Source organism: Motacilla alba, chromosome 27 (assembly GCF_015832195.1).
Source record: "Motacilla alba alba isolate MOTALB_02 chromosome 27, Motacilla_alba_V1.0_pri, whole genome shotgun sequence".
Taxonomy (NCBI): domain Eukaryota; kingdom Metazoa; phylum Chordata; class Aves; order Passeriformes; family Motacillidae; genus Motacilla; species Motacilla alba.
Window position 1 is genome coordinate 4,524,348 of NC_052042.1, and position 25,461 is coordinate 4,549,808.

At 68.2% G+C, this 25,461-nt stretch overlaps 3 protein-coding genes across 4 annotated transcripts in view; 1 reads left to right on the forward strand and 2 right to left on the reverse strand.

Moving 5' to 3' along the window:
* Positions 1–1,931: 1,931 nt before the first annotated feature.
* On the reverse strand, positions 1,932–17,239 carry ITGA3 (integrin subunit alpha 3). 2 transcript variants are annotated; one of them, XM_038163388.1, is made up of 26 exons: positions 17,100–17,239; positions 16,443–16,760; positions 10,717–10,838; positions 10,546–10,628; positions 9,752–10,001; positions 9,509–9,592; positions 8,885–9,092; positions 8,028–8,221; positions 7,649–7,737; positions 7,402–7,538; positions 7,224–7,310; positions 7,074–7,141; positions 6,857–6,993; positions 5,789–5,935; positions 5,604–5,701; positions 5,354–5,519; positions 5,198–5,266; positions 5,036–5,115; positions 4,870–4,947; positions 4,584–4,686; positions 4,258–4,428; positions 4,058–4,171; positions 3,842–3,955; positions 3,395–3,493; positions 3,174–3,299; positions 1,932–2,244 (listed from the first exon to the last, which is right to left on the reverse strand). In XM_038163388.1, the coding sequence occupies exons 2-26, from the start codon at positions 16,607–16,609 to the stop codon at positions 2,083–2,085; spliced, it is 3,153 nt and encodes a 1,050-aa protein (XP_038019316.1). In that variant the 5' UTR covers positions 16,610–16,760; positions 17,100–17,239; the 3' UTR covers positions 1,932–2,082. The 2 variants fall into 2 exon arrangements, with proteins under 2 accessions (XP_038019316.1, XP_038019313.1); XM_038163385.1 differs by lacking the exon at positions 17,100–17,239 and adding an exon at positions 2,470–2,626 and having other exon boundaries at positions 2,103–2,244; positions 16,443–16,816.
* A 2,708-nt stretch (positions 17,240–19,947) lies between these two features.
* On the forward strand, positions 19,948–24,973 carry DLX3 (distal-less homeobox 3). Its single transcript, XM_038163417.1, has 3 exons — positions 19,948–20,550; positions 21,468–21,658; positions 24,056–24,973. Exons 1-3 carry the CDS (start codon positions 20,232–20,234, stop codon positions 24,377–24,379), a joined length of 834 nt encoding a protein of 277 aa, XP_038019345.1. The 5' UTR covers positions 19,948–20,231; the 3' UTR covers positions 24,380–24,973.
* Positions 24,974–25,082: 109 nt separating this feature from the next.
* LOC119712044 (speckle type BTB/POZ protein) overlaps positions 25,083–25,461 on the reverse strand; it is a 15,234-nt gene continuing 14,855 nt past the window's right edge. The window contains exon 9 of the mRNA XM_038162852.1: positions 25,083–25,139. Within this exon, the coding sequence (XP_038018780.1) occupies positions 25,083–25,139 (57 nt within the window). The remainder of the gene's footprint in view (positions 25,140–25,461) is intronic.

Genomic DNA, 25,461 nt, shown 5'->3' on the forward strand with positions numbered 1-25,461 from the left:
CACGCCCCTCCGCGGAGTTAATGCTGCCCGCCCCGCTGTCAATCACATGGGCCACGCCCCTCCGCAGAGTTAATGCTGCACGCTCCGCTGTCAATCACATGGGCCACGCCCCTCAGCGGAGTTAATGCTGCCCGCCCCGCTGTCAATCACAGAGAGCCACGCCCCTCCGCAGAGTTAATGCTGCCCGCCCCGCTGTCAATCACATGGGCCACGCCCCTCAGCGGAGTTAATGCTGCCCGCCCCGCTGTCAATCACCGTGAGCCACGCCCCTCCGCAGAGTTAATGCTGCACGCTCCGCTGTCAATCACATGGGCCACGCCCCTCAGCGGAGTTAATGCTGCCCGCCCCGCTGTCAATCACATGGGCCACGCCCCTCCGCGGACTTAATGCTGCCCGCCCCGCTGTCAATCACAGTGAGGCACGCCCCTCAGCGGAGTTAATGCTGTCAATCACTGTGAGCCACGCCCCTCCGCGGAGTTAATGCTGCCCGCCCCGCTGTCAATCACCACGCCTCTCGCGGCCAATCAGCGCCCGTTCTGCTTTAGGCCCCGCCTCTCTCGGCGCTAACCCCGCCTCTCGCTGACGTATCGGCGCTGATTTGCATAACCGGGCCTCCCATCAGCCCCTCGGGGGTCCCAGACCTCTTCCCGTGGTGTTTGGGGGGGGTTTGAGCCTTTTCCGAAGCTTTTGGGAGGGTCTGAGCCCACCCCAAGCTCCGCATTACCCCCCGATCACCCCCTGAGCCTCGGGTACATCATCCCCCCCCCCCGCCCTCTTTTTGCCCCCCAAAAGCCCCCAGACCCCAGCCCACCCCCCCACCCGGCAGCCACGGCACGGAGGGGGCGAGGGGTTACAAATCCCAGAGCGAGCCTTTATTGGGCCCCGGCGAGGAAAGGAGGGGGGGTTTGGGGGCCGGGTGGGGGCTGGGGGTGCGGGACCCCCTCCCCAGCCGCCCCCGGTACCGACCGGACGCCGGGACTCGACACCGAAACACCGAAACACGGAATAATTTAACCCCGCGGGGCGGGACAGGGACCCCCGGGGCGGGGATGGGATGGGGGGGACACGGCCTGAAGCGCTGCACCCCCGCCCCCCTAAGGCAAAGCTGCGAGAACAGCAGGAAGGGTCTGGGGGCGGGAGGGGAGACCCCCGTGGGGTTTGGGGTGAGGATGGAAGACCCCCATGGGTTGAGGAGGGGAGACCCCCATGGGGTGAGGAGGGGAGACCCCCGTGGGGTTTGGGGGCAGGAGGGGAGACCCCCGCGAGGTTTGGGGTGAGGAGGGGGTGCAGAAAGGAATGAGCTCCCCCAGCCCCCCCCGGGGAAAGCAGAGGGGTCCCGCACCCATTGCTGAGGGGAGGGGGGCGAGCATGTCCCATCCCTGTGTCCCCAGGGGCCGGGACGTGTCCCAGGGAGGCTGGGGACAAGGGACAAGGGACGAGGGACAAGGGACAGTCTGCGGAGCGGAGTGTCTGCGGGGCGGGGGGGAAGGCACTCGGTGAGGCCAGCAGCACTTTGGGGAGCGGGCTGGGGGCACATCTGGGGGGGGTCACCCCCACAAGCGTGCAAGGCACGAGCGTGCAAGAGCCCCCCGGGAGAGCCGGGAGAGGCTGCGGGACCCCCGGGAGAGGCTGCGGGGATCCGGGAGGGGCTGCGGGAGCCCCCCGGGAGAGCCGGGAGAGGCTGCGGGGAGCCGGGAGGGGCTGCGGGAGCCCCCCGGGAGAGCCGGGAGGGGCTGCGGGACCCCTGGGAGAGGCTGCGGGGAGCCGGGAGGGGCTGCGGGAGCCCCCCGGGAGAGCCGGGAGGGGCTGCGGGACCCCCGGGAGGGGCTGCGGGAGCCCCCCGGGAGAGCCGGGAGGGGCTGCGGGAGCCCCCCGGGAGAGCCGGGAGAGGCTGCGGGACCCCCGGGAGGGGCTGCGGGGAGCGGGGAAGGCTGCGGGAGCCCCCCGGGAGAGCGGGGAAGGCTGCGGGGAGCCAAGGCCGGCGGCGGCCGCGTCCGAGGGGAAGGGGCAGGGAGAGACGCGCTTGTGCAAAGTCAGAGCTCCCCTGGCAGGGGCCCGGGAGGGGACAGGGGGTCAGTAGTGTCAGTAGTACTTGTCCGGCTCCTGCCACTTGGTCACCCAGAGCTTCTTGCGGCGGCGGCGGGGCAGGAGCCCGCCGGGCTGGTAGCGCTGCTCCTGCCGGATCCGCACCGCGTGGTACTTGGGCATGATCCGGTAGTAGCGGGTCCGCTGGAAAAAGTCACACTGCGAGGGGGAGAGAGAGGGGACAGGGGTCAGCGAGCGGCCGGAGAGGGTCGGGGAGAGGGACAGAGACCCCCGAGGCGGCGAAGAGCAGAGCAAAGGGAGCGGCGATCCTGGAGCCGCCCGGAGACCCCGTGGAGCCCGGAGGGACCCTGCGGGACAGAGGAAGAGGAGAGGAGGCTGAAGAGGAGGAAGATGCCGCTGCAGCCCGGCCCCACGGGGCATTACCAGGCGGGGCCCGCGGCGCCCGGGGGGGCACGGGGGGTGCCCCCCGTTAGTAGTCGTCCGTGAGCCGCTCGGTTTCCGACGGCTGGATCCTCATCTCCGCCTTCTGCCCCTTGGCCTCGTACATGGCCCGGGTGTTGGCCCGCCGGAAGAACCCGCACTGCAGGGAAGGGGACAGGGTCAGGGGGTGGGGACAGGGGCTGGGGGGGTCCTGGGCACCCCCCGGCAGGCGGGGGGAGCGGGGCAGGGAGATGCCCCACAGGGATGCTGCGGGGTGGGGGGTCCTGCAGAACCAGCGACCCCTCCTGGGTAAAAGAGGGGGCTTCGAGAAGCTGGGGGTGCCCCCAGGGGGCTGTGGGGGTCCCCCAGTCCCTGCAGCACAGCCACAGGGAAGGAGCTCCAGCCCCGCTTTGGGTGCACACCCCAAAACGTTTTGCACCCCAAGACACGTTGGGAATGTCTCTGCTCCTCTTGCTCATCCCTCTCCAGCTGGGAATCTTCCTCCTGGGAGGGCACCTCCCACCTGGGGGCCACCTGCCACCCGCGGGGGTCACCTTCCAGCCGAGGGGACAATCTTCCAGCCGCGAGTCCCTCGCCCCCCTCGCCAGGCAGGGAGGAGGCGGCCGCGGGTGACGAGAGCCCGTGGGGTCCCAGCGCGGCTCCTGCACCCCCCTCCTCCCCGGGAAGGGGATTGGGACCCCCCTCACCTTCCAGAGGAGGAGGATGATGAGCCCCAGCAGCAGCAGCCCGGCTGCCACCGACACCAGCACCAGCCAGAGCGCGATCTCGGCCGGCTGCTCCTCCTGCAGCTCCGAGTCCACGTCCACGGAGAACTGGGGGGGTTTGGGAAGGGCCTCGTTGGGGCTCGGAGCTCCCGCGGCCCCAGTCCCGCCCAGTTTGTCCCGGGAAGGGCCCTGGCGTGGCTCACCCGCACCGTGTGGTTCCTCATGGTGATGGTGGGCACCTGCGAGCGCAGGAACAGCGTGGCCGTGCCCGCCACCTTCACTCGGTCAAAGTCCCGGAACTCCTGGGGACAGGGGACACAGCTGAGGGACGGGGGACACGGCTGAGGGACAGGGGGACACGGCTGAGGGACAGTGACAGGCATGGGACACACAGATGAAAACACGTGGATGATGATGAGGACATGGATGACGAGGACATGGATGATGAGGGACACGGATGATGAGGGACACGGATGATGAGGACATGGATGATGAGGGACACGGATGATGAGGGACACACAGATGGAGGGGGGACACAGGTGACAGCAGGGACACACAGGGGTGGCCGCCAGCTCCTGAGCTGAGCCCTGGCAGACCCGGAGCCGTGTTTAACAGCGCCCAGGGCTCAGCCCCGAGCCCGCAGCACTGACCTCGATGAAGGTGCTGTTCCAGACGCGGGCGCGGAGGCTGAAGCTGGAGGGGAGCTGCGTCTGCAGCAGGGGACACTCGAACCACACGCAGCGCGCCGTGCCCGCCGAGCAGCTCTGGGGACACGGCGGTCAGGGCGGCCCAAAGCACCAGCCCGGTGCCGGGGAGCGGCGGGGACAGTGACCCGGCAGGGGGGTGCCCTCCCCTACCCCACTCACCAGCACGGCCTCGGACCGCGGGCGCCGGCCAGTGGCCAAGGTGACCGGGGTGTCCCCAAGCTCGGGGGGCTCCAGCTCCCGCCTCCGCCGGGCTGGAACCTGCTCCTGCAGGAGCTGAGGGGGGACACGAGCCCCATCAGAGCCGTGCCGGGGGGCTGAAGGACCCCGCGGCGCGGCCCCGAGGGCACCGGGTGACTCACGGTGAGGTTGAGGGGGTTGATGACCCCCCCGGGGGGGTGACACGTGTCGTTGCCGTTCACCAGGATCTCGGTGGGGTACAGGAGCCATTTGCCGTTGGGGATCTCGTAGGGCCACTCAAACCCCAGCAGGATGGTGCCCAGCGTGCCCAGGGACTCGCCTTTGGTGGTCACCTGCGGGCAGGGCGGGAGGTAGAGTCCGGCGTTCCCAAATCCGCCTTCCTCCCTCATTCCTAAATCTGCTTCTCTCCTGCGTTCCCAAATCCGCTTCCCTCCCGCGTTCCCAAACCCACTTCCCTCCGCGTTCCCAAATCCGACTTCCAGCTCACCTGGAAGTCGAAGGTGAGGGGGCTGCCCACGTCCTGCTCCTGTTTCATGGCCGACTCGCCCACCACGGTCCCGCTGAAGTAGGACTGGATGTGGGAGGAGGCTCTGGGAATGGGATGGGGGACGGGAACGGCGTGAGGGGCGCAGGGGACATCCCACTGCTGCCCCATTCCTGGGACACGGAGGGCTGGCACAGCCAGAATCAGGTGGGGGGAATGGAGGGGACACAGAGGGGTGCAGGGACACAGAGGGGTGTGGGGGACACGGAGGGGTGCAGGGGACACTCACATGCTCAGCGAGGACTGGATGCTGTAATCCACCAGCAGCTTGGCCAGCACGGGCTGCAGATCCTCCTGGGTGCTCTGCCTGCCGGGAAACCGGGATGGGGCCCGGGATCGGCACCTCCCCCGTCCCACCGGGACCGTCCCCGCCCCTGTCCCACCCCGCCACTCACGTGGACAGGTCCAGCCACACGGCCACCTCCCGCGTGTCCAGCATGATCCCGATGGCTTCGAAGGTGATGGTCAGCTCTGCCTGCGCGGGGGGCACGGGGAGCCGCTCAGCCCCGCCGAGCCCCCCCAGGAAGGGCCGGGGGGCTGCTGGGGGCACCTCTCACCCTCTGGTTCCTCTTGAAGGGGTTTCCCAGCTCGCACAGCACCGTCTCCCCGAAGGTGCAGGCTCCGCTCTGGGGAGGACGAGAGGGTCAGGAACAGCCTGGGTGAGCCCAGCTGGTCCCGGTGGGACCCAGGGCCCCGGGGTGTGCCCCCCGTACCGGGCGGACGGAGGAGGGCAGCAGGCTGGGGGGCACGGTGACGTTCAGCAGGGCCTCGTGGGCGTCCTCGCCGTTCCAGGGCGCCGTGGGCGCGTTGGTGATGTTGATGCTCAGGTGCAGCTTGCGCACGTCCCGGCTGTACTGCAGCACCTGGGTGCCGTTCACCCTGCGTGCGCAGCGGGGTCAGCCGGCCCCGTGGCACGGGGACACCCCCGGGGGGACGAGGGGACACGCGGGGCCCCGCTGTCACCTGGGCAGAGGCTGGTTCTGCTCGGTGACGAAGCTGCTCCGCAGCTGGAGGTTGCTGTAGCACTGGTTGTCGGAGCCACATTCCTTCTGGAACTCGATCTGCAGGGACAGGGATGTCCCCTGAGTCCCCACCACCCGCGGAGCACCCCAGAGTGTCCCCCCAGAGCGTCCCCGTGCCTGGCACACCTTGGTCTCGTTCTCGTGGGACTGGTCCTGGTTGAGGACGGGGAAGGCGTCCAGGGAGTGGGGGCCCAGCTGGAAGGTTCTGGGCCTCTCCAGCAGGGAGTAGTTCATGGAGAGCACGATGGGGTGCAGCTTGTCCCGGACGTTGTCCTGCGGGGTGGGAACCACACAGAGATCCCTGCCTGGCCCCAAAGCCAGCTCCAGCCACGGCTGGGGTCACCCTCTGCTGCTGCCAGCCCAGGGAGGGACCCCAGAGACATCACAGGGATGGAGGATGGAGGGATGGATGATGGATGATGGATGGATGGAGGATGGAGGGATGGATGATGGATGATGGATGGATGATGGACGGATGGATGATGGATGATGGATGGACGATGGATGGATGATGGATGATGGATGATGGATGGATGGATGGATGGATGGATGATGGATGGATGGATGATGGATGGATGATGGATGGATGGATGGATGGATGGATGGATGGATGGATGGATGGATGATGGATGGATGATGGATGGATGATGGATGGATGGATGGATGATGGATGGATGGATGGATGATGGATGGATGGATGATGGATGGATGGATGGATGGATGATGGATCTATGGATGGATGATGGATGGATGGATGATGGATGGATGGATGGATGATGGATGGATGATGGATGGATGGATGGATGGATGATGGATGGATGGATGGATGATGGATGGATGGATGATGATGGATGGATGGATGACGGATGGATGGATGGATGACGGATGGATGATGGATGGATGGATGGATGACGGATGGATGGATGGATGACGGATGGATGATGGATGGATAGATGGATGATGGATGGATGGATGGATGGATGGATGATGGATGGATGGATGGATGATGATGGATGATGGATGATGGATGATGGATGGATGGATGATGGATGGATGATGGATGGATGGATGGATGATGGATGGATGGATGATGGATGGATGGATGGATGGATGATGGATGATGGATGATGGATGGGTGATGGACGGACGGATGGACGGACGGATGGATGGATGGATGGATGGAGGGACGCTCACCAGCAGCAGGAGCTCCTGGGACTGGCAGCGAGTGTCGGGCATGGAGAAGTCCCCGGTGTAGGTGGCAGATTGGGACCCCGAGAACCTGACCCTGGGCGGGTGCCGGTCCTTGTCGGCCTCCAGCGTGTACTGCAGGGCTGGGGGACAGCACGACGTGTCCAACACCGCCCACAATGTGTCCCCGTGTCCCCCCACCCTCCCAGCGCCCCCCACTCACTGATCCTCTGGCTGTAGTTGGGGTCCCCCGCGCTCTGGTTGTAGGAGAAGCACAGGGTCACCGTCATGCTGGAGGGACAAAGGGGCCGTGAGCCGAGCCGGGGGTGCCACCAGCAGCCACAGGGACAGCCTGGGGACACCGGGGACTCACCAGGACTTGGGCGTGCACTGGGCAGGGTCCACCTTGCTGGGGGTCACCGTGAAGGTCTTGTCCAGGATGTTGATCACGGGACGGGCTCTGGGCAGGGATTGGGGTCGGCTGAGCCCCCCCTGCTCCGTGCCCACGCCAGGGGTGGCAGGACGCCTGTCCCCTGTCCCCGTGGCTGTACCTGAGCAGGACGACTCGCTCGCTGAGGCTGCCCACCAGCAGGTCCGGGTAGGAATTCCCGTCCATGTCCAGCCCCCCGCTCAGCGAGTACCCGAAGGTTTTTATCTTGGTGGGGCCCAGCTCTGCCCCGCTGATCACCTGGATTTGGGGGGCAGGGGGGGTCTCACCCAGTGCCCTGCAGTGGGGGGGTCTCGGGGGTGTCCATAGCCCTGACCCTGGGGAGGGATGCAGGCCCTGGCCCCGGTTACCTGCCGGGGTCGGTCCCGCAGCCCCTCGGCGCTGCTGTGGTAGATGTAGACCTTGCCAGGCCCCTCGAAAGGAGCCCCCACGGCGATATCTGGGGGGACAAGAGCACGGTCAGCCCCCCAGGGCCCTCCTGGGACCCCAAACTCCAGCTCCAGCCCCAGCCACGTGCGGGGTCCCCCCTTCCTGTGAGACCCCACAAACTCAGCACAGGAGGGAGGGAGGGATGGACAGAAAGAATAACGGGACAATCAGGATCTGAAATCTATCCCCTATCCCCTCCTCTTCACCCCAAACATCTCCAGAGACCCCCTCAGGCCCCTTCCTTTCCTAAGCCCCCCCCCCATGGCTCCCCAAAAAGCAGCTCCCCACAAAGGTGCTCACCCTGGAAGCCGTCCTGGTTGATGTCCCCGATGCTGGCCAGGGCAAAGCCAAAGCCGGAGTAGCTGGGCCCGGTGAGGACCAGGCTGGGGAGCTGCTGGAAGCCCCCGGCCTCGTTCATGTACACGAACACCGCGCCCCCCACCTCCTGCTTCCGCTCGAAGTAGTAGGGGGCCCCCACCACCAGGTCCTGCCACCTGTGGGGACAGCGGGGCGCTCGGGGCCAGGGCTGTGACACAGCCCCGACCCCACACACCTGGAGTGGGGGGAACCCCCCCAGAGGCGTGAAAATATGACTCCCCCCAAAAAAACCTCCCCAGCCCAGAGCTGGGACCCACAGGGTAGATGCAGGGCGCTCCAGGTGAGACCCCCACCCTCAGGAGCTGCAGGGTGCTCCAGGTGAGACCCCCAGGTGAGAGACCCACCCCTGGGAGCTGCAGGTGAGACCCCCAGGTGAGACCCCCACCCCTGGGAGCTGCAGGGTGCTCCAGGTGAGACCCCCACCCCTGGGAGCTGCAGGTGAGACCCCCAGGTGAGAGACCCACCCCGGGGAGCTGCAGGGTGCTCCAGGTGAGACCCCCACCCTCAAGAGCTGCAGGGTGCTCCAGGTGAGACCCCCACCCTCAGGAGCTGCAGGGTGCTCCAGGTGAGACCCCCATCCTCAGGAGCTGCGGGATGTCCCAGGTGAGACCCCCACCCATGGGAACTTCGGGGTCCAAGCCCACCTGAGCTTCAGCACATCCTAAGCAGGACCCCCCACCCTCAGGAGGTGACGGATCCCAGCCCAGGTGACCTCCAGGGAGCCCCAGGTGAGCCCCGGGTGAGCCCCGCCCCGCAGCCGGGGGGTCGCAGCCCCTCACCCGTCGTTGTTGAGGTCGGCCAGGGCGAGGGCGCTGCCGAAGTAGGAGCCGACCTGCGGCCCGGGGAGCAGCAGGCTCCGGTTCAGCGTCTGCCGGGCGCCGCGGCTCAGCAGCAGCACGGCGCCGGTGTGCCGGTACCGGGGCGCGCCCGTCACCACGGTCACCGCGTCCTGCTGCAGCACCGCGCTGCCCACCTCGGCCGTGTACCCTGCGGGGGCCGCGTCAGGGGGGGCACGGGGACCCCCAGACCCCCTCGTGTCCTTCCCGAGCCCCCCACCCCGTAAACCCCGCCCTGAGCCCCTCCAGCCCCGGGAGAACTGGGAACGGCTCACACCCTCCCTAAGTGTCCCTAAGTGTCCCTAAGTGTTCCCAAGTGTCCCCAAGTGTCCCTCACGTCTTTAACATCCACGCCCAAAACTCACAGCCCCCAAAGCTCCTCCTCAGCCCATCTTCTCCGACGTCACCCCAATGTCACCACTGCCCCCCAGCCTCACCATCCCGGGGGGGGGGGGGGGGTCTTCAAGCCTCCCTGAGCCCCCCCACCCCTTTACCACCCACCCCCCTAAATCCATCCCCTCCTAACCTGCTCCTCCCCGCCCCAAACCCCGCCGGGGCTCCCCCCACCTATGTAGGTGTTGCCGTTCCTCTTGTTGGGGTAGGAGAAGTCGTGCAGGTCCCACGTCTCCCGCTGCAGCATGTAATCCGTGCCTGGGGTGGGGAGCGGGGTCACCCCTCAGCACTGGGGGGGTCCCACGGGGGCACAGACCCCCCGGGGAAAGGAGGCGTCCCCAAAGGGAAGGGGAACCCCATGACAAGGCGTGCCCAGAGGGGTGACGCCAGCGGTGGCAGGTCCCCTTGTCCCCTCACCCTGCCAGTTGTAGGCGCCGGGCGCCCCGAAGTAGATGATGTTGGCGCTGAAGCCGGCGCTGGTGCCCATCTGGCACATGCCGGTCTCGTCGGTGTCGGTGTTGGCGTTGCACATCTCGTTGTGGTACGTCTGCCACTCGTCGCCGAGGTCCAGGCGCAGGTCGTTGCCCCGCACGTAGCAGCGACCCACCATGCGGCGCTGCGCCTCCGCCCCCGACCACAGCACCCGCGTGTAGCGGTGGGCACAGGCCTGGGGACAGCGGGGACAGACAGGGGACCGCTCAGGGACAGCTCAGGGACAGCCACAGCACCCGCGTGTAGCGGTGGGCACAGGCCTGGGGACAGCGGGGACAGACAGGGGACCGCTCAGGGACAGCTCAGGGACAGCCACAGCACCCGTGTGTAGCGGTGGGCACAGGCCTGGCACAGGGACAGGGACACTGTCCCTGGGGACAGGGGACAGCCCCGGGACAGCTCAGGGACCGAGCACAGCACCCGCGTGTAGCAGTGGGCACAGGCCTGGGGACAGTGGGGACACTGAGGTTCAGGGGACACCCCAAGGGTGCGGAGACACCCCAAGGGTGGGTGTGTGTGTGTAAAGAACCAGGATCGGGGTGTGTAAGGAACCAGGATTCTGGAATCTGGGTGTGCAGGGACCTGGGGTCTGGGTGTGCAGGGACCTGGGTGTGCAGGGATCTGGGTGTGCAAGGACCGGGGATCTGGGTGTGCAGGGATCTGGGTGTGCAAGGATCGGGGATCTGGGTGTGCAAAGCCCCGCGGTGCCCCCGACTCACCAGGACCCTGCCCGGTGGCTGCCGCTGGCTGGCCACTGTCACCCCCAGCCACATGTCCTCGATGATGGCCTTGTCCGGCTCATCTGCGAGGGAAGAGCCGGCCTGAGAGGGGGTCCCCCCTCCTGGGGGGGTTTTGGGGTGGTCACACACCCCAGGGGGGGGGTCACCCACCCTTGAGCTCGATGGCCAGGCGCTGGCAGTCGCGGGTGGTGGCACTCAGGGGACAGGCGTACACGGCGCCCGTCCGTGTCCCGTTCACCGGCTCCGCGTCCTGGGGGGCCCCCACCAGCAGCCTGGGGGGCACAAAGGGGGCACGTGGGTGGCTGGTGGGGGAACAGCTGCAACCCCCCAAACCCCCCCAACTCATTTTGGGGTGCGGAGCCGGGTGGGTGCCCTGGGGAGGGGACACTTGGGGGACACTGGAGCTGCTTCCTCAGAGTTTGTCACAGCCTGACACCCCCAAATAACGGGGTCAGCCCCATCTCAGGAGCTGGAAGGGGACACAGGGACCCTGAACGGCCTGAGGGACAGACTGACAGAGTCATTGCTCCCCAGACCCCCTCCCACGGCTGAGCCCCCATCCCTGTGCTTGGGTGGTGGAAAGAGGGGTCACGGTGACCCCCCCAGACCTCGCTGCGCTGGCAGGGAAAACAAGAGGAGGGGCGCTCTGCACCCCCAGGCAGCCCTGGGAGGGCCCTGTCCGTCAGTCCGTCCGTCCGTCCGTGTAAACACCCCCGGCCCTTCCCGCCGGGCTTTGATCCACCCGCAGCCCCGCACAGCTGTGGCGTGTCCGTGTCCGGCCGACAGCGCCGAGCGGCCGTGCCAGGGAATGCGGGACAGGGGACGCAGCCCCGGCCGCGGGGAGGGGACCTGGGACGGACACCCCTACTCCGGGACGGACACCCCTCCTCTGGGACGGACACCCGTCATCCAGGATGGAAACACCCCCATCCCAGACAAACACCCCTCATCTGGAACAGACACCCCTCATTCAGGACAGACACCCCTCATCCGGCATTGACACCCTTCATCCTGGACAGACACCCCTCATCCTGGACAGACACCCCTCATCTGGAACAGATAGCTCTCACCCCAGACAGACACCCCTAATTCAGGACAGACACCCCTCACCCCGGATGGACACCCCTCACCCTGGACAGACATCCCTAATTCAGGACAAACACCCCTCACCCGGGACAAACACCCCTCACCCCGAGGGGCTCGGGCAGCACGGGGCTGTCCCAGGACAGGCAGCAGCTCCCAGGGGTGACCTCCCCAGGAAGGGCAGTGCCAGGGGGGACGTTGGCATTCCAGGCTGGATGTGCCCCCAGCCCCTCCAGGTGATGCTGAAGGGACCCCCCACCCCAAAGGAAGATGCCGGGGACCCCAAGCAAGGCCCCGTGGCCCTGGCATGGGGACTGGCACGGCCGCAGGGCTCCGGAAGGGCCGGCCTTTCCGCCGGGAAGTCCTTGGGGAGCGCCGGGACAATGGCGTGGAGGGGCCGTGCTGCGGAGGAAGTGCCTCCCTCTGGCAGGCGGGACAGGGGGGGACACAGCACCCAGGACATGAAGGGGACGGGGGGGGGGGGACACGGCACCCAGGACACCCAGGACACGGGGGGGGACACGGCACCTAGGACATGGCACCCAGCACATCCAGGACATGGTGGGGACACGGCACCCAGGACATGGAGGGGACACAGCACCCAGGACATGAAGGGGACGGGGGGGGGACACGGCACCCAGGACACGGGGGTGGACACGGCACCTAGGACATGGCACCCAGCACATCCAGGACATGGTGGGGACACGGCACCCAGGACATGGAGGGGACACAGCACCCAGAGCTGCTCACGCGGTGTACCGAGCCGGCCGGTGCTCAGCAGGGCCACCAGCGAGGCCGGGGCCAGGCGCCGCTGTCCCCGCGGCAGCGCCCGCGGGCAGGGAGTGCCGGGAAGCGCAGCAGCGCGGGCACGTCCGGGCGGGCCGGGCGCTGACTCAAAGCCCAGGCGCAGGAGGAATGCGGGGCCCCGGGCAGCCCCCGCCCCGGCACGCCGGGACCCCCCCGGGGCGGCTGAGTCAGCCCGGGGCTGCAGGTGGAGGGGGGGGGTGGGGGGGGTTGGCACCGCTCACCCCAAAAGGGGGGTCCCGGGGGGCTGCTCCCCGCAGGAATGCCAGGATGGGGGTGCCGGAAAGCGGGAGCCGCTGGGAAGGGAAGGGAAGGAGGGGGGGTGATGGCTCCTGGTGGTGATGCCAGCTCGGCACAAAGGAATCTGCCCCCCCAGCTGCAAGGGGGGGGGCACAAGGGGCACCGTTGTCCCCCCCTTACCTGGGGGGGAAGTGACTCAGGGCAGCTGCCGTGACTCAGAGCTGGGGGGGTCCTGCCCCCACGCCCCGAACCCCACCGGGACCTGCAGCCCCGGGGGAGGGGGATGCCCCCCAGGCTCCCCCGGTGGTCCCGGCTCAGCCGGACCCCGCCGTCCCCGCGGGTCCCGGTGGGGCGGGAGCCCACCCAAGCCCAGCAGCTCCGGCACGCCGCTGCCTGCGGCCAAGATTCCCGGCACGGCAGCCCACCCGCAGCTCCGCTCCCGGGAGAGGGGGAGTGCGGGACGCGGGGCCTTCCCGAGCCGGGGGGGGGCACCCAGGGGCGGCCCCCACCCGGCCAAGGGTGAGCCAAGGGGCTCCGTGCCCCCGGGGGAGCGGAGCTGGGATTCTGGAGGGGGGGCCGGGACCAGTTTGTGGCGCTGGTGCCGCCGGGCCGGGGGCGCGGGGAGCTGGGGGTGGGCTGGAGAGGGTCAGAGAGCGGCACGAGGGGGAGGCCGGGCCGGGAGGGAAGCAGGAATGTGAGGCCGTGCTCCGTCCTAATCCGCCCTGGCAAGCGAGGGGGGGCTGGATGGAAGCGGGGGGGGCGCCCTGCCAGCGCTGGCTCAGCTGGAGGGGGGGCCGTGGGAGGGTCCGGGCACCAGGACCCCAAACTGCGGTCCCCCCTGGGGTGCGAGAGGCGAGCATGGCGGAGAATCCCCCCCGGCCGCCTCAGCACGGTCTGGAACAGGGGGGTCGTGCATCCCCCCAGCCCCAGAGCCCCCTCCCCAGGGAGCAGCTGGGCAGCGCGGGGAGCTCCTCATCCATCTCCCCCCGCGCTCCGGGGGTGACGGAGCCGGGAGGGGAGGAGCAGGCGGGGGGGAACCCGACCCCCGAACCCCGACCCGCCCTCTGTTCCTCCCCAGCGCCGCTGGGTTCGCCAGGGAGGGTCCCTGGGCACGCAAATCCAGCGGTGCCCCTCGGGGAAGGGGCCGGGAGAGGGGAAGCGGCTCCTGGAGGGATGGAGGGAGGGAGGGATGGATGCACGGATGGATGGATGGACGGACGGACGGACCCGTCCCCCTCCTCCTGCCGAGCAGCCGCAGCCCCGCAGGACCCCGGCGGACTCGGGCCAAGGCAGGGGGAGCTCAGCCAGCTCCAGCAATCCGCAAAACCCCGGCCGGGGGGAGGGAAAGCCGGGAACGCAGCCAGGAGAGCGCTCTGCTCTCCTCACCAGCCAGCTGGAATCAGGAAGACCCCCGAGCCCCGGGCAGAGCCCCAATTCCCACAGGGCTGCAGATGTGGGTGCTGCCTCCCCTCTGGCTGCAGATTTGGGGGGATGGGGGGTGGTTTTCAGCTTTCCTGGAACGGATTTGCCGTGCCTCAGTTTCCCCAGGTCACCCAGGGACCTGCAAACCCACCCGGGCCGGCCTGAGCGGCTCCGCGAGCCAAAGCGGCTCCCGGTGGGAGCGGCCGGAGCCGGCGGGAGCGGCCGGACGCGGGCGGCCCGGGGAGCTCCGTAATCTCGGCAGCGCTGATAAGAGATCCCCGCTCCCGGCCCGCGCTCACCTGGCCGGGGAGGAGCGAGCAAACAAACCTTTGCATGGGCACAGCTCGGGAGGGGGGGCGGAACGGGGGGCTCCGGTATCGCCCCCCACCCCGCCGTGCCCGCCTGGACCCCCGCCAGCGCCCGCCCGCCCGGGAATTCGGGAGCGCCGGAGCTGCCCCGGAGCATCCTCCGGTGCCACCGCCGGCCCGAGAGCCGAGGCAGGAGCCACCCCCCCCAAAAAAAGCCCGGGACACCCCCTCCCGCGCGGCGGACCGGGGATGACGGTGGCGGGAAGTGTCCCTTTCCTGTCCCCACCCTGCACCTGCGAGCAGAGGGCACCGCAGCCTCCACCCGGCACCGGGGCGCGGCTGCGACCCCCGGGGCCCCCCCGGCACCGGCCCCGCCACCCCGAACCGGGGCCGCGCCACGGACCGAGAGAGCCCCGCGCTGCTCCCGGCCCCGCCGCGGGGACGGGCGGCGGAGGCTCCCGGGGGACGGGCCGGCGATGCCCGGGGGGGATTCTGGCACCGGAGCCGCTCCCCCGCAGCCGCCGGGATCGCGCTGGGACACGCTGGGACACGTGGCGCAGGTGGGGGAGGTGGCGCGCCCCCGTCACAGCCCCCCCAAACCCCCCCGGGGCCGTTCCCGGGAAAACACGAACGGATCCGTCCCGGTGCCGGCGGCGACCCCCGCCCGGTGCCCCCCGGCGGCTGCGCCGGTGCCACCGAAACGGGCAGGGCGGGGCCCAGGTGTCCCCGAGGGCGGGGGTCCTGCAGCCCCCCCGAGCTCGGCGGGGAACGGCTCCGCTCCTCCCGCACGGGAGCGGCAGCCGCTCCTCATCCCACGGCCCCAAATGCATCCCTGGAATGCGGAGCGGCACATGCCTGCCCCCGGCAGCTGCTGCCGGCCCCCCCGGGAAAACCGGGATCCCCGGGGGTCTCCAAGGACCCCCCCGCAGCCGGGAGAGCCGCGGGAAGGTGATCCGGCAAAAAGCCGTGCCCTTGAGGGGGACAAAGCCGCCCGGCCCTGCGGCGGAGGCTGCTCCCGGCACGGACGGGAATTCCCGGCCAGGAGGGACCGGGCACCGGGCACGGGCACCGGGGGGAGGCCGCGGGAGCGGGGCGACAGCGGGGCACGCAGCGAGCGACAGCGGTGGGGCGGCACGGGCGCCGCTCCGGCTGAAAAGGGCTTTTGTTGGGCTCTGCCCGGCAGCCGGAACCACAGTCCAACAGGTTCCCGGGCACCGGGCCCCGCCGGCAGCGCAGCGGGGGGGCGCCGGGGGCTCCGCCAAAACCCCGCTGAGGGTCGGCGCCGGCCGGGGCCGCTCCGCCGGGCAGGGATCCCCCCCCGGAGGGGCTCCGAGCCCACCCGCGGGGACACGGGGTGTCCCCAGGCTGCTGCCAGACCCCCCCCCCCCCCGGTGTCACCGGGAGCCCGCTGCGGGCGCGGGGAATGAGGAGGGGGCTCGGGGTGGGACCCCCAGCGATGGGACCCCCCCAGGCAATACCGGGGTGAGGGAAAACCACGAGCAGGGGACCCCCACCACCCCGAGGACCAACTGCGGAGCGCGGACCCCCCCTCAGCTGGGCTCTGGGCTGCGAGGGACCCCCCCGTGCCCACCCCCCTCACAGCGGCGGCGCGGGCTCGGGACTTCGCCCTGGCAGAGAACAGGGACCCCCCCCATAGGGACCCCTCCCCACAGGGACCCCCCCCACCCCCGGGGGACCCTCCGTGCCACAGGGACCCCACCCCACGTGGGACCCCCATCCCCAGGGGGGGCTCCTTACCCCCCCGGGGACCCTCCCCGCTCTGCCCCACCCCACGGGGACCCCTCCCCACCCCACGGGGACCCCCCCCCCTTCACGGGGACGCCCCCTCCCACAGGTAAAGCGCTGTCTCACTCTCCTCCGCCTCACGGGGGGTCCCAACCACCGGAGACCCCCCCGATCCTCCCGGGGGACCCCTCCCCGTTCTCCCCCGTCCCAGGTGAGCCTCCCCTCGCTCTCCCGCCGCTCGGGGCTCGCCCCCCGCCCCCCGGCCGCGCTCACAGGCTCCGCTCCCGCCGCTCCGTCTCCCGGTGCAGCGCTACCGAGAAGCCGAACAGGGCTCCGCCGGGGCCCTCCTTGAGCACCGGGAAGGTGCGGTCCAGGTTGAAGGCGGCGGCGGCTCCGAGCAGCACCGGGCCGAGCCCGAGCAGCAGCCCCGGCAGGGCCATGTCCCGCACCGGCCGCCGTACCCGCCCTGCCGCCCCACCGGGACCGGTGCGCGCGGGAGGGGCGGGGCCGGGCGGGGCCGGGGCGGGGCCGCGGCGCTTCCGGACACGCCCCTTAAAGGGGCCGCGCAACCCCGCGGCGCTCGGCGGGTACCTGCGAGCGCAGGTGTGCGGGCAGCGAGGGCAGGGTCCTCCGCACCCGCGTTCCCCGCAGGCGGGGCACCCCCCGAGGGGGGGGTCGCGGCCCCCCAGACCCCGCCCCCTGGAAGACCCCGCCCCCTGGAAGAACCCGCCCCCTGGATGACCCCTCCGAGTGCCCCCCACCCCACTGTCCCCTCCCCACACCCCCGCGGGACAATCCCCCCTCTTCTTCCCGCCCTGATCCCCCCGGGGTAGGACCCCCCTACCTGGCCCCTCTTTGGGATGGGACCCCACCCCAGGAGAGGGGGGACCCCCCCAAGTCAGGACCCTTTATGGCATGGGACCCCCTCACCATGGCGGGAGGTCACATCGGGACCCCGAGAGCGGCACCGGGACAGCCCCGCCCCCACGGGGACAGGGAGGGGACGCCGCGGTGGCCGTGGGGACGCGGCAGCATCGCCGCTTCCCCGCCGGGGGTGGCGGCCGTGGCTGTCACCGTCCCGACCCCGGCAAAGGTCACCGGGAGCCACCGCGCCGCTCCCACCGTGCCGGGAAATCCGGTCTGGGGGGGCTGCAGGATGTCCTGTGTCCCCCGCCCGATGTCCCCGCGCCCCCGTGCCGTGTCACCGGCACTGGAAAGAGTGACGGCAGCAGGGACATCGCGGGCAGCGGCTGCCCGCCCTGGCACAGGGACCTCCCTGTGCCCATCCCCTGTCCCAGTCCCCATCCCGTGTCCCCATCCCGTGTCCCCATCCCCTGTCCCCACGCCGGCCCCGCCCCTCGCGCCCCCGGTGACACCGATGACGTCACCTCGCGGTGTCATTGCCCCCAAAGGCCGCGAGGTGACGCCGTTGACCCAGAGATGCTCGGTGGGGGTGTGGGAGGGTTTTGGGGGCGATCGGGAACCCCCCCCAAGCCCAACCCCCGCGGCTGCGGCAGGGCTGGGGGACACGCGGGGACTCTCGGGGACACGCGGGGACTCTCGGGGACAATGCCGGGCTCCGGGACCCCCCGGACGTGCTCAGGAAACCCTTCAGCCTTGGGGAGTCACGGGGGGGGGGGGGGCGTGGGGGGCACCCCCACCCCGTGGGGGACACTCGGGGAGTCCTGACCGCACCCTGTGCCCAGCCCTGCCCGTGGGGCCCCCCCAGAGACCCCCGGGTGCCCCAGAACAGCGACTTCTGTCCCCCGCAGCGCCCCAGCTCCCCCAGAGTGCCCCCCCAGCCCCTCCGCACCCCGAGCTCCGGGATTCGGGGTTCCGCAGGTGCCACCCCGGAACCTCGCCGCAGCTCCCAGTCCCGGCCCGGCCGGACCCGCTCCCCCTGCAGCCCCGCTGCCCTGCCCGGCCTCCGGCTCCACAACCGGCTTTTCCTGCCGCAGCTGCCGCTCCCGGCGGGGCCCAGCCCTGGCGACAGCCCGGCTGGAGGGCGACAGCCAGGCTGGGGACCTGCGGATGTCCCAGCGGCTCCTGGGGACCCTGGGAACCTCCCAGGGAATCCCGGCGCAGCTCCCAGGGCTGGGCTGGGCTGCTGCAGACACTCCGGTCCCCTCGGAATGAATTCCTGGAATCCCCAGCCACAATTCCCACGTGGGGAGCGAGGCCGTGCCGTTCCCCCGGCTGCGGGGTCACGCTGGGCCTGCTGCAGAGCCTGCTGCTCCCCTTGGGCATTCACCCCTGTTCTCTTCATTTCTGCTGGTCTGTTCCCATTATTTCCATTCCTTTCCGTTTCTATTATTTCTATTTCTGTCCTTTTCCTCTTCTCACTCTTATTCCTATTCCTATTTATTCCTGCTTCTAATCCTAATCCTGCTCATATTGCTGCTCTTCTTCCTGTGAGTTCTTATTCCTCTTCCTATGCATTCCTACTCCTATTTATCCATGCTCCTATTCCTATTTATTCCTATTTATTCCTATTTATTCCTATTTTTCTTCCTGTTCCCATTCCCATTCCCGTTCTTATTCCCATTCCCCTCTTCCCATTCCCTCTCCTTTCGCATTCCCGCTCCTTTCCCATTCCCGCTCCTTTCCCATTCCCGTTCCCGTTCTTATTCCCGTTCCCATTCCCCTCTTCCCATTCCTGCTCCTTTCCCATTCCCGCTCCTTTCCCATTCCCCATTTTTCTCCCTCTTTCCCCGCAGGCCGGGTGGTTCCGGCGGTGCCGGGACTCGAACCCGCGGTCCAGGAAGTGCCGGGACTCGAACCCGGTGTCCCGGTGGTTCCGGCGGTGCCCGGACTCGAACCCGCGGTCCCGGTGGTTCCGGCGGTGCCGGGATTCGAACCCGCGGCTCCCGGGGCGCGGCGCAGTTCCCGCTGTGGCCGCCAGGCGGAGCCGTTGCCCCGCGCCGCGGGCCGGGCCGGGGGGACCCGGGGGACACCGCGGGGACAACGCCGGGGGGGGACACACCACACACAGGGGACAGGAGGGGACACACAGGGGACAGGAGGCGACAGCCCCGCGCGGGTCACGGACGCAGCCCCCTCCCAGCCCCCCGGTTCTTGCCAAGGGAAGTTTCTGTCCGCAAAAGCAGAGACCCCTCCCCAAAAACAAAAGCCCCCCTTGCAAAGCCCCGGTGCTGGGGGAGGTGGGGACAGCCCTGCGGGTGGCCGGAGGGGGACCAGGGCTGTCCCGGGACCCCCGGCTGGGTCGCGCTGCTGGGGGTCCTTGGGGCAGCAGAGGGGTCACGGCTCTGAGTGGGGGTGGGAGAGGGGCACAGACCCCCGGGGGCGTCCCCCCAAAATCACGGTTTGTCACTGCCCCGAGGTGCCCCCAGCGCGGGGGGAGCGTGGCAGGGTCTGGGGTACGGGAGGATCCTCTGGGGGGGCTCTGCCTGGGGGTGGTGTTGGACGGGAGAAGGTGGGAGCAGGGGAGAAGTGGGGGGTCCACAAACAAACCCCTAAAGCCCCCAGCCCCAAGCACCGATCCATCCCAGTCCCCAACCCCAATCCCCCTTCCCTGCCCCCAACAAACACCCCCCAAACACTCGTCCAAAAAATCCCCCCAAAGTCCCCTTGTAAACAGCCCCGTCCTGCCCCCCACGGTGTCCCCTGTGTCCCCAGGACCCCCCTCCTGCAGACAGGACCCTGCACACTTTATTTATTCCCTCACCCTCCTTCACCCACTCTTTGTTGTTTCTTGAGAGAGAGAAAGAAAAAAAATAAAAAAGAAGAAGGGAGAGAGAGAGAGAGAGAGGGAAAAAAAAAAAAAACCCACACAGGAGGAGGCAGGAGCCTATTTTGCCTCCCAGGCAATATTTCTGGAGCCAATCGGAATGCGCACCCACCCTGCCCTGCTCCCTAATTAAAGGCTTTAAGCAGGCGGCCGGGGCCGGAGGTTTGGGCACAGTCTCTCGGTGGCTCCTCGCGAAGCAGCCGCAGCGGCGGATCCCGCTCGGGGCGCGCTCGGGGCACGCCAGGCCGCGGCAGCCGCCAGGTTGGGGGGTCCCCGGCGCGGGCAGGCAGCTGCCCCCCTCCCCGCCGCCCGCCATGAGCGGCTCATTCGATAAGAAGCTCTCCAGCATCCTGACGGACCTCTCGGGCTCGCTGAGCTGCCACGCAGCCTCCAAGGACTCTCCCACCCTGCCGGAGTCCTCGGTCACCGACCTGGGCTACTACACGGGCCAGCACGACTACTACCCGGGCCAGCCGTACGGGCAGCCCGTGGGCCACTACCCCTACCCCCAGTTCAACCTCAACGGCATCGGCGCCGGCGGCACCTACTCGCCCAAATCCGAGTATTCCTACAGCCCCTCGTACCGCCAGTACGGGCACTTCAGGGAGCAGCAGCTCCCGGCGCAGGAGGCAGGTACGGACCGACCCGGGGGGAACGGGGCCGTGCCCGCCCCGCCGCTCCCGCGGGGCTCCGGAGGGGCCTTCGTGGGGTTTTTATCCCGGGATTTGTGGGGTTTTTATCCCGAGCTTTGTGGGGTTTTACCTCCCGGACTTTGTGGGGTTTTACCCCTTCGGAGTGTCCCCAGTCTATGGGATTTTACCCCCCGGACTTTGTGGGATTTTTATCCCGGGCTTCGTGGGGTTTTAAGCCCGGGCTTCGTGGGGTTTTTATCCTGGGCTTCGTGGGGTGTTAAGCCCGGGCTTTGTGGGGTTTTAAGCCAGGACTTTGTGGGGTTTTACCTCCCGGACTTTGTGGGGTTTTACCTCTCTGGAGTGTCCCCAGTCTATGGGGTTTTACCTCCCGAACTTTGTGGGGTTTTACCTCTCGGAGTGTCCCCAGTCTATGGGGTTTTACTCCCCAGCTTTGTGGGGTTTTACCCCTCCGGAGTGTCCCCAGTCTGTGGGGTTTTACCCCTCCGGAGTGTCCCCGGTTTTTGTGGGGTTGTGCCCCTCCGGGTGTCCCCGCGCTGGGGACAGGGGCTGCTGGCGGCTGTCGGGGCTCAGCCGTTCCCGTGGGGACGGATCCGTGCTGGGTGCAGAGTCCGGAACACGTCCAAGGGGTGTCGCGGAGCTTGTGGCAGGGGACGGGGCGCTGCCAGCACCCCGAGCGGGGTGACACCGAGCCGGGGACGGGGCGACACCGAGCCGGAGATGGGGTGACACCGAGCCGGGGACGGGGCGACACCGAGCCGGGGATGACACCGAGCCGGGGATGGGGTGGCACCGAGCCGGGGACGGGGCGACACCGAGCCGGGGACGGGGTGACACCGAGCCGGGGATGGGGTGACTGCCCTGGGAGCCCTTCACGCCTCACCCTGCGCCCTCCCGCAGTGTCGGTGAAGGAGGAGCCGGAGCCCGAGGTGCGGATGGTCAACGGGAAGCCCAAGAAGATCCGCAAGCCCCGCACCATCTACTCCAGCTACCAGCTGGCCGCCCTGCAGCGCCGCTTCCAGAAGGCGCAGTACCTGGCGCTGCCCGAGCGCGCCGAGCTGGCCGCGCAGCTGGGGCTCACCCAGACCCAGGTGAGGGCTGAGCACCCCCCCCGACACCCCAAATCCCCCCCGACACCCCAAATCCCCCCCGCGGGCCGCAGAGAGGGAGCCGGAGCTGCCACCCCTCCGTAAATGCTGGATTTGGGAAGGGCTCGGTTGGCGGGGGGTCACGGGGATGGAGCTCCCCGCTCGCTGGGGGTCCCAGGGGTCACAGGGATGGAGCTCCCCGCTCGCTGGAGGTTCTGGGGGTCCCAGGGGGTCACAGGGATGGAGCTCCCCGCTCGCTGGGGGTTCCGGGGTTCCCCGGGTGAGATTTCCCCGTTGGAGCAGAGCCGAGGGGAAGGTGGAGAGGACGGAGAAGCAGGGAGAGGCAACGCCAGCTGTGCCCCTCTCGGCAGTTTTGGGGTTTGTCCCGCTCCCTCTGGAGACCTCACTGCGTGCGGGGTTTGGGGCTGGATCCTGCCCCGGCACCCGGGACGGTCCCGGGTCACGGCACAGCCGCCGTCCCGGGAATGTGGGGCACCGAGTCCCGGGCGAGCCGGGATGGGGCTCTCGGGACAGCCCATCCCCACAGCAGCTCCTGACCCCAAATCCTGCCGCAACGGGCGCCTGAGCGTCCCTGCTCCTGCTGCCCAGACTTCCCAAGCCTCCCCCGGGCCCTGGCTGCCCCATCCCGCGTGCTTCGTGCAGGGATTTGGGGACCGGTTCCACACCCGCTGTCCCCAGCGCTGGGGTGGCCCTGCAGGCTGGACTGGAAGAGCCGGGACGTGCGGGATGGGCTTCTCCTCCTCCTCCTCCTCCTCCCGCGAGCCGCATTCGGGGCCAAACCCTCGCTCGTGTCCCTGCCTGGCGCGGGGACAAATCGTCCCCTTGGTGGCCCTGCGGGTGGCAGGCGCTGTCCCCGCTGTCCCCGCAGCCCGTGACTCCCCCGCGCCCCATCGCGGTGCCCTCCCTGCCTCGGGGCCGGCGCCGGCGCCCTTGTGCCGCCCTTGGCCTTCCTCCTCCTCCCTTGGGCGATGAAGCAATCGGGGACACTCGGCAAAGGGCTGACGGAGCGCGTCACCCGCTCCCAGAGGGACATCCTGTTTGGGTGACAACCACCGCCACCCCCGCCCCTCGCCCAGGGCCAAGGGCGTCCAGCGCCGCCTCGCCCAGCGCGGGGACGCTCCCGACGCCCGGCGTGTGGCGTGACGGGCTCCTCGTGACGCCCGTGTCCCCAGAGGGGTCTCTGTGACACCTGCTGTCACGTGGCTGCTGGCCCCAGAGCACGGGGTGTCCCTGTCCGTGGAATGTCGGTGTCCACGGTGTGTCCATGTCCATGGAGTGTCCATGTCCCTGTCCGTGGTGTGTCCAGGTCCATGTTCTCCATGACACCTAGGGTGACATTCCATGTGTCCCATGACACCCCTGTCCCGAGGAGTTTCCTGCCATGCACCGTGTGGGGTCCTCATGATGTCCCTTCCTGTGGCGCCTCGTGTGCCACCTGTGTCTCTTGTCCCTTCCTATGCGCCAGAGTGTCTCTGGGGTCCCTGTGACCCCCACGTCCCATCCTGTGTCTCTGGGGTCCCTGTGACCCCCATGTCCAATCCTGTGTCTCTGGGGTCCCTGTGACCCCCATGTCCCATCCTGTGTCTCTGGGGTCCCTGTGACCCCCACGTCCCATCCTGTGTCTCTGGGGTCCCTGTGACCCCCATGTCCAATCCTGTGTCTCTGGGGTCCCCGTGACCCCCATGTCCCTTCCTGTGTCTCTGGGGTCCCCGTGACCCCCATGTCCCAGGTTGGCTCCAGTGCCCAGGGAAGTCCCCGTGACCCTGACATCCCTTCCTGTGATTTTAGGCTGTCCATGACCCCCCTGTCCGGTATCCCTATGATCCAAACCACTCCATCCGCGTCCCGTCCTGTCTCCCCCATCCCTCCCATTCCCGTGACAGGTCCTGACCCTCTTCCCTGGGCCCATTCCACCCTCCCATTCCTGTGCCAGGTCCTGACCCTTTTCCCTGTCCCCATCCCAGCTCTGTGACCCTTTTCCCTGTCCCCTGACCCTTTTCCCTGTCCCCATCCCAGCTCTGTGACCCTTTTCCCTGTCCCCTGACCCTTTTCCCTGTGTCCATCCCGGCTCTGTGACCCTTTTCCCTGTCCCCTGACCCTTTTCCCTGTCCCCATCCCAGCTCTGTGACCCTTTTCCCTGTCCCCTGACCCTTTTCCCTGTCCCCATCCCAGCTCTGTGACCCTTTTCCCTGTCCCCTGACCCTTTTTCCTGTGTCCATCCCAGCTCTGTGACCCTTTTCCCTGTCCCCTGACCCTTTTTCCTGTGTCCATCCCAGCTCTGTGACCCTTTTCCCTGTCCCCTGACCCTTTTCCCTGTGCCCATCCCACCCTCCCTCTCCCATTCCCCGCTCTCTGACCCTTTCCCCTCCACCCCCCCAGGTGAAGATCTGGTTCCAGAACCGGCGCTCCAAGTTCAAGAAGCTCTACAAGAACGGCGAGGTGCCCCTGGAGCACAGCCCCAACAACAGCGACTCCATGGCCTGCAACTCTCCGCCGTCCCCGGTGTGGGACAGTCCCGGCGCCGCCCGCACGCCGCTGCCGCAGCCGCTGCCCTACAGCTCCTCGCCGGGCTTCCTGGAGGAGCACAACCCCTGGTACCACCCCCAGAGCCTCGGCGGCCCCCACGGACCCCCCCAGGCGCAGGCGGCCCCCCCGATGCACCACGCGTCCCCCGGGCCCCCCAGCACGGGCGCCGTGTACTGACGGGCACCGAGGGCTCGGAGAGGGCACCGAGGGCTCAGAGACGCTGCTCAGAGACTCCTTGGCCTCCTTTTTTTTTGCCCCCCCGTTCTCCCCGGTTTGGTTTTGTCTCCTGATTTTTCCTAAGAAAAAAAAAAAACCAAAACAACAACAAAACAACCCGAAAAGAACAACAGCAGCAACAACCCAAAGGAAAGGACACCCCCCGCGCACCCCTAGAAACGCTCGCCCCGCTCACCTCAGGAGCCCCAGGACTGCAAGGGCCGCACGGCCTCCGCTGCCAGCGCAGGGAAAGCTGCAAAATCCTCCCGTGCTTTTTCATTCCCCGAGTTTTTCCATCGCCCCCCGGAGATCCTCTCCGCACCCCTCGCCGGAGCTTTGCCTGTCGGGGTGACCCCGCGGAGCGCCGGGGCGGAGGAGCCGCGTCACCGCTGTCGCGACAGTGACAGGGGCGCGCCTGTCCCCGGCCAAAGGGGAGATGCTTGGGCCTGGCTCCGAAATCGGGGGCGGTTTTGGGGGGGGTCACCGACCCCCCCACGGGAGCAAAGCGGGACCCTCACCCCAGCCGGAATGACCCGGGACGATGCTCAGCCCAGAAGGCGGTGATTTAAAATTAAATTTAAAAAAAAAATCGGGTGGGGGGAGGGTGTGGGGGTGTGGGGAGGGAAATATTTTAATATTTAAGCAGTTCAGGGATGGTTTTAAGTTATTGTTTGAAGAGGAAAAACTCGTGTTCACCTCCGTTTTCTGGCTGCGCCTCCAGCTGTGGGTAAAGGAACGGCGAAAATGCCTCTTTTTTTTTTAAGGACATCGACGACTTGTTTTAAAGGGAAAAAAAAAAAAAAAACACAAAACCCGAGCTCTTTCCTATTTTTTAAGAGAATAACGCTATTTTTTTAAGCAGAAAGTGCCGTTTTAAGGAGTGTTCATAGTGTTGTACAGTCCCGGGGATTTATTTATGTTGCCTTCTATAAATAGGGGTGTTTTGGGGGGAAAAAAAAAAAAAGGGAGTGTACATAAGGTTCGTTTGTATAAAGTTGTTCCAAACCAAACTGGTTTTGGTCTGTTTTTTGGGATGGTTTTTT